The sequence below is a fragment of the Tetrao urogallus genome (assembly GCF_951394365.1).
Source record: "Tetrao urogallus genome assembly, chromosome: 2".
Lineage (NCBI taxonomy): Eukaryota > Metazoa > Chordata > Aves > Galliformes > Phasianidae > Tetrao > Tetrao urogallus.
In genome coordinates, this window is record NC_136814.1 from 65,720,076 (window position 1) to 65,729,147 (window position 9,072).

Sequence of the window (9,072 nt, forward strand, 5' to 3'; positions counted from 1 at the left end):
GCAATCTGTTGGTGTGGATGGCAAATAGCACATGGAAAGACAGAGGAAAAACAACAAATATGAATAGAATGTAACCAACTCACCAACAACGTCTCTTGGTTTGTGTAGTATTGGAACATTAGAATTATTGTTTCTTTATTTTAATGGTTTGGGTTTTTTCTGTGAGTTTGATGCACCATGATTAATGAGTTTCAACGTGGCAAAGGGCAAGGTTTTGCACTTGGGCCGGAGGAATCCCAGGCATTCATATGGACTGGAAGGAGTAGCCCTGCAGAGAAGGACCTAGGGGTCTTAATGGATGAAAAGCTTAACATGAGCCAGCAGTTTGCTCCTGCAGCTTGAAAAGCAAATGGTATCCTGGGTTCCATCAGAAGAGGGGTGGCCAGCAGGGACAGGGAGGTGACTGTCCCCCTCTACTCTGCTTTTGTCAGGCTCCATCTAGAGTACTGTGTCCAGGACTGGAGTCCCCAGCACAACAAAGACAGAGAGCTGTTGGAGAGGGTCCAGAGTAGAGCCACAGAGATGATCAGAGGACTGGAGCACCTCCCCTACAAAGACATACTGAAGGATCTGGACTTGTTCATGCTGGAGAAAAGAAGGCTGCGGGGTGACCTCATTGCAGCCTTTCAGTACCTAAAGGGAGCCTACAAACAGGAGGGGAATCAACCCTTTGAAAGGGTAGATAACAGCAGGACAAGGGGAAATGGTTTTAAGTTGAGGGAGGGAAGATTTAGGTTGGATGTCAGGGGGAAGTTCTTTACTATGAGAGTAGTGAGGTGTTGGAACAGGCTGCCCAGAGAGGCTGTGGATGCCCCGTCCCTGGAGGTGTTCAAGGCCAGATTGGATGGGGCCCTGGGCAACCTGGTCTAGTATTAAATGGGGAGGTTGGTGGCCCTGCATGCGGCAGGGGGTTGGAGATTCATCATCCTTGAGGTCCCTTCCAACCCTGTCCATTCTGTGATTCTGTGATTGAATGTGGAATATTCCTGCCTGCAGCCCAAATGCGTATCATAGAAACACAGAGCCTGTGTTTCCTTTGTTCAAAAACAAAAAGGAAACATCTGTTTCTAAAGGAGATGTGAAAGGACCATGGATTGTGATAGGTAACAGCCCTGTTCTGCCCCACACTTTGTACCATAAGGCACAGAGAGGTAAGATGAGTAGAAAGGGCACATCGTGCTGTTGGAAATGTCCTAGAGGTGAATACCAAGCCTGGCCTTGTGAATTATAAATTAATTGCACTCAAAAGCAGGATGAAAGATGGATCTTGACTATGCGTTATTCCTTCACAAGGACACAGTTACAGCTGTCCAACAAGGTGTCTAAGATAACCACAGCATGATTTTGCAATGAAGAAATGCTTATGGCTTCCCTTGTGGAGCATCAGCACATTGCTGGAAGGGTGCACCACATCTAGCTGATAAATCCATGTTGTAGTATGGGATACCTTGAGCCACTGCACTCTCCACCTAGTGCGGACACAAGCATGTTCTTTTCTATTTCTCTCTTTCTCCCACTACTTGTATTATGACACCATCAAAGTAGAAAGAATAAAATATATATTAATCTGCAGGAAAAAAAATACCTTTGCCAGCAGCATTTGGTGTGGACTCATCACACACACACCACACCATGGCTGTGGCTCCATCCTCTTTCTGTGTTTTTGCAGCAGAATTGTTGACATGGGCAGGCAGACACAGTGAGTGTCACTGCTGGCTCAGTGCTTACAGCTCCCCAGGCACTACTGGTAGCAGCTTGGTAATTCTAATGCGGGGTTAATGCCCTCTGTAAATGCAACTTCCCCTGGGGAGTGTTTTCCATGTATATTCAGAGGAATAAGGTTAAACACGAGGAGGGCACAGGAATGTGAGCTGGTTTGCCACCCAGGGGAGATTCGTGTTGCTCTATGGAGCATCTGACAGGAATCCAAGAGATGACTCCCACACTTCCAGCTGTCCTAGCAGCTTCCAGATGTATTAGTTTCAGCTGCGATGGAATTGTTTTCTTCAGAGTGGTTGGTATTATGGTATTTTTTTGGTTCTAGGATAAAACCAATGTTGATAACACAATGATGTTTATAGCTGCTACTAAGCAGTGTTGTATGGAGCCAATGCCATTTGCAGCAAAGAGCCCAAAGAGCTGGCAGTGAACAGAATTAGGTTAGCTGACTTAGACTGGTGAAGGGATTATTCTGCATCATGCAGAAGGAATTTTGAAAAGGATGAGAATTCATTGTTCTCTTCTGCTGCCTTGGGGGGCTAGCTGGGCACTGGTTGGTGGGTAGTGAGCAATTGCATGTGTGTGACTTGTTATGTACATTCATACATACATATATACAGATATACATATTGTCATAACTATTATCCTTTTCTTTTTCTCTATTGTAGTAAATAGTTTTATATCAACCCACGAGTACTACTGTGGCTTTCTTTCTCTCCAGTTTTCTCCCTCATCCCACTGGGAAGGGGAGGAGTGTGTGCACTGTGTGGTGCTGAGCCACCAGCCGGCTTAAACCACATCACCAAGGAAATGCTTACTCACATTACCCCAGTGAGTAACCTGCAGTGCAGAGACAGCTCACAGCCCAGTGTTCCCCACAGCATCAGCCCCACAATGAAGAAATTTACACCCAGTGGTGAGCTCCAGATGTTCTCAGCATCCTGGCAGAGCTGAAACACAGCTGCTTGGTTGCTGCTTTCCCTCCAGTGTGCACATCCCTGCCGTGAAGCAGCAGGAAGGAGAAAATGTGGTGTTTTTTTCTCCTAATCTTTTCCTTTTAAAGTGAATGTCAAGAAAAATGGCTGAAGAACTTACAAGTAGCTGTACTATCAGAAATTATTTGTAGTTCATTAAAAAAAAAAAAAAGTCCTTTAAAAATTACTGCAGCAGAATGGAGATGAGAGCTTTTATTACCTCTCTGTGTGTGATTTAGTACCTGTGGTTCATTACATTCATAAAAATATGCACATATTCAGTTTTTAGGTTTAAAAGTATTTTGTCATTTTGTTTGGCTAGCTAAAAAAGGGGTTTTGTTTGACCTGTGATTTTGAATCCTGCTGGTTTTTTTAATATACAATGATTCATACACAGCAGCCTGCGGAGTGGTTCTCATTCCATTTGCAGTGGTGTTATACCACTGATTGCAGCAAAAAACCTACAGGAAACCAAGTGCTGTGTGCTGCTTTTAGACCAGCCCCAGACCAGCTCTTGCTCACCAGAGCTGTGCTGCTCTCTGCAATTACTCCCACCAAAATTATGGAGCTGAGCACAGAGACCTTCACATATGTAAAATTGCCATAATCTGGCCTTTAGAGACATTTCGAGTCTCATATTATTTTCAAGTTAAGTAATAAAATATTGTTCAGTAATGAAAATTGGAGCTGAGGCTGAGGACTTCCCGTCTCAAAATTGTATGGTTTTCAGTGAGATGCTGTCATTATGATGCAGCCATTATTCTATGATTATCTTGGCTCATTTGCAATAGATAGAAACACAGTTTTAGTGAGCACAGACTTGTAACTTTTTGACCAATGTTGATGTTACCTACCTCAGAATAAAACAACGAAGGAATTTTTAAGGGTATTGAAGTTGGAAATTTCATTTTCTTTTCCTTTTTTACCTAAGACTGCACATCATATATCATTACCAAATGTTGAGCCTGATCCTTGTACCTAACTCAGCATACATTTTCTCCCCTGGAAGATAATACCACTGAGTTGAGGACATGAATAACAGTAAGCACATGGGCCCACAAATACAAGGAAAGATCTGTGCTCACTGGTGGTAACGGCAATTACTGCTGCAATTGTGCAGCCCTTGTGTAGACAAAATTGCCCATTGACTTGTGGAAATACAAGATCAGACACACAGTACGTGATTGTCCTCAGCAGCACTACAGGCAGTGACAGCAGAAGGACAGCTGATGTTAAGTCTGTGTGAGGATTAAGGGAGCGTGTCTTGCAGCGGACTGGCACTGGGGATTCCAGGAATTCTCGTTTTTGTCTTCCAAGACTCACTACATGAGTAAATTAGATGTCATTGGTCTGGCAACATGAGAGTCTGTGGATGCAGATAATGCAAATATAATACCATTTTCTCAAATAAATGTCTGTTGTTTCATTTGTTGTTGTTGTTTCAGTAAAAAACTCAGCAAGAAAAATACAGGTATCATGCCACACAAAATTCTCAGGCTTGCCCTATCAGGAATTGTGGATACTACCAGGGGCTGCAGCTCCTCTTTTTCTAAAGTGAGATGTTACACTGGGAGACAGAGATCACGTTGTCTACTTTCTCTTATTCTGCTCAGTTACCCCTACAGACTAGCTTTGGAAATGAAAGGCTGTTTTTACTGTAATGAGGTTGATGCCAGTACCACTCTCAGGGATGACCAAAACCGAACAAAATACCCTCTCCCCTTTTGCATTAGCCTTTCTCAGAAATTATGAGACAGCAAAAGCTTTATGAAGAGAGTATGTAGAAAAGAAGAACATTTGTACTGTCCCAATAAAATAAATGGATAACCTTGCTGAAAACAAATATGTTTCCTAGTAGTGGGGAAGAATTCTCAGGAAAATACCTTGAAATTGTTGTGTTTTTAACAGGAGTGATTCAACTTTATTTTGTAGGTAGAAAAAAGTCACAGGGAGAAGTACTAAAATAAAAGCATGGTCATGTATTTAAAATCAAATCAAAGCTAGTGTACGTTGTGCAAAACAGCGGAAAATCATGTAAGTTTTCAAGTCTTGGATTAAGTCGTTTATTGCCAAAGTAGAAATCTAAGATTTCCACAATTAATTTTTACATGAGTTGTAGCTGCTTAATGGATTTGTGGTAAAAGTAAGTTCCTGGTAAAGTCAGTGGAGGGACGTGGGCATCCGTGCTTTTCTCCAGCAGATTTTCTCTCCTTAACTTTAGTGCTCAGAAGTAGACATAAGAAGCTTCCTTCAGTAGTTTTTTCGTTTGTGACAAAGACTTACGAAATTAAAGCCTAGGAGATGGTAAGTTTTCCAGTTTTACCATACATTTTTATCAGATTTCACTAGTCCAAAGCTCTTGTTGGTTTTATCTCTCAGCAGTTAACATTGATGGTAGAGCACCTTGGGCCAAGTCTATACAAGTTGCTAGAGCAGGGCCAGGATGAAGTCTCAGTGTTCTCTGCCATCACTGTTTGGTCAAGTTGCCAGTGTAGTGCGTTGCATATGTCAGTGGATGTTTCCAGTCCACAGTTTAGTCACAGTTACCCTGATTTTGCAGAGGGAAAAGTATTCAGATGTGTTTTGTGACAGGGCTAGAAGCAGTCTTTGCTTTGTTTCATTCAGTAGTTCAGATGTATGAGATGAAAAATTCTGGGGTTTTGTTGCTTTTGACAGCAGAAAAGAGGGGGAAAATATTGCTTCTCACTAACAGTTTTACAGTTCTTAATCTTATAAGCATTTGGGCCTGTCATAAGATCTGTTTTATATCACATCTGTAACAACACTGCAAGGGTACTGTGAAGAACAATCGCAGAATCATAGAATTGCAGAATAATTTGAGTTGGAAGGCCACCTAGTCCAACTTCATTGCAATGAACAGGAACACATACTCCTTGAGTAGGGTGCTCAGAGCCCCATCCATCCTGACCTTGAATGTCTCCAAGGATGGGGCATCCACCTGGGCAGCCTGTTCCAATGCTTCTTACACTTCTCATAAAATTATTTTCTTATATCCAATTTAAATCACCTTTTTTTTAAAGTTTGAAATAATTTCCCCTGTCCTACCACAACAGGTCCTGCTAAATTCTGTCTACTTCTTTCTTATAGCCCCCTTTTAGATACTGAAAGGCAGCTACCAGGTCTCTCCAGAGCCTTCTCTTCTCCAGGATGAACAGCTCCAGCTCTCTCAGCCTGTCCTCGTAGGGAAAGTGTTTCATCCTTTGAACATTTTTTGGCCCTCCTCTAGTTCCTTTTAACAAGTCTATGTCTCTCCTGATGCCTGAATGTGCCTGAATGCATCCATCAGTTTGAACTGGTAAAAATAATGGTGATTCCTGAGTCTGGAATATAGTTTTCCAATCAGGTCACACCTAAAATGAAATATCTTTGTATTCTCTGTTAAATTTTACTTATCTCATAATACCTGTTTTCACAGTAGTACAGTATTTCTCATTACTTCATTACTGTAATACTCATACAGTATTACAGCCTTCCTGTTGTGCTGGCTGCTCCAGCAGGGAGGTGCTTGATGTATTGCCACTCATAAGCTGGGAAACTCACTAGTCCAAACTCTTTATACAGCACTATGCACACTAGATTAATCTTAAATACAAACTGAACTGAGAGTGACAAGATATCACATAGCCATAATGGGAAACGTAAGGTAACTATAAATAAACAAGCAATAATACTGCTTTTGAAATATGCTGTGCATCTTCTTGCTTCAAACAAATGTGTTGTCTGTGAATTTGAATTTGAACCTGAGTGAAGAAATGTTTTCCAAACTCTGAACAGTATTGACCTCTGATGGACTCTTTGAAGCCGCTAGCTATGGGATTATCTGAAAACTGTGTACTGCTCTGAGACAGGGAGACAGCAAAGATGCACTTAAATGATTTTTTCTGCAGTGCACTGTCAAAAAAAGGAGGGGGAGGAGCAATTCATATTACCCACAGAACTGCAGATGATAAGGAAAGTCAATGTATTATGATGTTATACAGGCTTTTAGGAAAGGAGAATTTTTTCTCCTTTTTTTCTTTTTTACTGTGCAATGTTAGACTGTAAGAAGAGCACAGTGTTGAGTTTGATTTTCCCCCACAGTTTAATAACTTTTAAATATGGCATCATCATAAATGGCTAGCTTATAAATTGAAAATGAAACCTACATGGAGGCCTGGAGAATAATTGTGATTTGTAGCCTACTTGCCTGGGTCTTTTGTTACCTTTTCAGTAGAGAATAAAAAGGAGTTTGTTCTCTTCTTTGTTCTTTCTTTGTCTAAAAGAAGAACAGAGCAAACAAACAAGCAAGCAGAAAGGTTCCTTTCTTGGTACAATATTTCATCTCCATAGTAAATGATGATCTCTATAAGTGGAATTACATGGTAAGCTTTCAAAAGTAAACAAAGGAACATTGCTTACCTGGAAAGTTTTCCATCTCACTTATTTCTAAAATCATATGAACACACAAATTTTCTTACATCTTAAATGCTTTTATTTGTGTACAAAATGTTATAATTTATCAATATTATGCAGCAAGGTATTGCACACATTCACACATACATTCCCTCCCCACAAAACATACACAGGTACAAATATAACACAAAAACCAACTCTCTTTCTCTCTGCCCTTCAGAAAGGCAACACTGTTTTGGCAGATCAGCAGCTAGAAATAAGGTGCTATAATTAAGCAGTATCAGAACATCTTCACTTTACCAATGTGATGTGCAAATTTATGTACAACCATTTTTTTTTTCCACAGAACTGAAAAGTTTATACCCTGAACACTTTCAAAGATACAAACATGTATAAAGTGCTAATATTTAAGCATGTTTTCAATGACTTCACAACAGAGTTTGAAGTTTATAACAGGCACTGTAATAATTCACTAAGTGGATTGTCAGTTGGTGCAGTACTACAAAAAGAAAAGTCACTCAGACATCGCTAGGGGACCGGGAGCGAAAGGACACTTTAGACTGAAAGCAGCCACAGAAGAGAACCCACATGGACCTCTGAATTTCTTGGTTTCTGTAGGCGTAAATAATAGGATTGATCATGGAGTTGTAGGTAGCAGGTAGAAGCGTGGCATAAGTGTACACAGAAGGGTAGTTGGGATCCCCAACCACACAGTAGATGGCAAAAGGTAGCCAGCTTGCTCCAAAAGTCCCGAGAATTATAGCAAGAGTAGACACTCCCTTTTTGGTAGCAACATAGTGTGATGCAGTCAGAAAATGTTGCTGGAGAGCTATCTGATGGGCATGTCTGCAAACTATTTTACAGATTTCAATGTAGAGATGGAGCATGATGATAAAAATGAGAAAGAAAGAGGCAGACAGCAGAGTCACATTGCTCTTGGTCAAGGGTTTGACAATGCTGCAGGCAGCGTGGTCATGGAGGCAGTTCCAGCCCAGGACTGGCAGCAGCCCCAGGCAGAGGGAGACCCCCCAGGTGCACACCAGCATAGTGTGGATGCACAGCACCGTCCTCTCTGAGTAGTAGGTGAGAGCATTGTAGAGAGAGAGGTAACGGTCGACCGTGATGGCCAGCAAGCTACTCACAGAGGCAGTGAAAGAGGCAACGAGGAAGCCCACGGTGAGGAGGCTGACTGTCTCGGAACGGATCACGTACTGGAAAACAAAGTTGAGGATGAGGCCGATCCCGGCCAGCAGGTCGGCAGTGGCCAGGCTCCCGATGAGCACAAACATGGGGGTGCGCAGGGTGGGCGAGTAGCAGATGATGGCCACCACGATGGCGTTCTCGCAGGCGATGGCGGTGCCAGAGACGCACAGCATCACGTCCCAGGGGTTGATGGGGGTGGGCGCGGGGGGCCGCGACGCCAGTTCCAGCGAGGCGTTGCCGGCGCGGGCGGGCAGCCAGGGGACCGCAGCCGAGCTCTCGTTCAGGGCCGCCGTTGGCTCCATCGCCGCCGGGGCCGCCAGTGCAGGGCAGTAGTTGTGAGCGGAGGTGCGGCGGGGCGCGGGGCGCGCATGCCGGGCGGGGCCGCCGCCCTGTCCGTGGTGCCGACCACCTCTGTCCGTGGTGCTGAAGCGCTCTGTCCGCGGTGCTGAACGCCGCAGCCCGCGGTGCCGCGAAGCTCTGCTCGTGCGCGGCTCCGCCGCCCGAAGTTTCCCCGCCGTCCCGGCCGCCGCCGATCCCCGCGCTCCGCTCGCTGCGGCTTCGGCGGCGGCTTTGGCGGGAGCGGGCGGCCGACGGGGCGGGCCGGGCAGCACGGGGCTGACGTAAATGGCGGCCCGCCGCCGGGGGCAGGGCGCTCGCCACCGGCCCGCCGCCGGCTCCTGAAGGGGCGGGGGCAATCACCACCGGGGGCGGGAGCGGCTCAGCGGGAGGCGGGGCGCGGAGCGCGGGCCCGCCGTCGGGGTTG

General features: G+C 44.4%; 1 protein-coding gene across 1 annotated transcript; it reads right to left on the reverse strand.

Moving 5' to 3' along the window:
- Positions 1-7,624: 7,624 nt before the first annotated feature.
- Positions 7,625-8,611, reverse strand: GPR6 (G protein-coupled receptor 6; the record flags this gene model as incomplete). The annotated part of the gene is made up of 1 exon (XM_079550005.1): positions 7,625-8,611. One exon carries the CDS (start codon positions 8,609-8,611, stop codon positions 7,625-7,627), a length of 987 nt encoding a protein of 328 aa, XP_079406131.1.
- Positions 8,612-9,072: the final 461 nt, after the last annotated feature.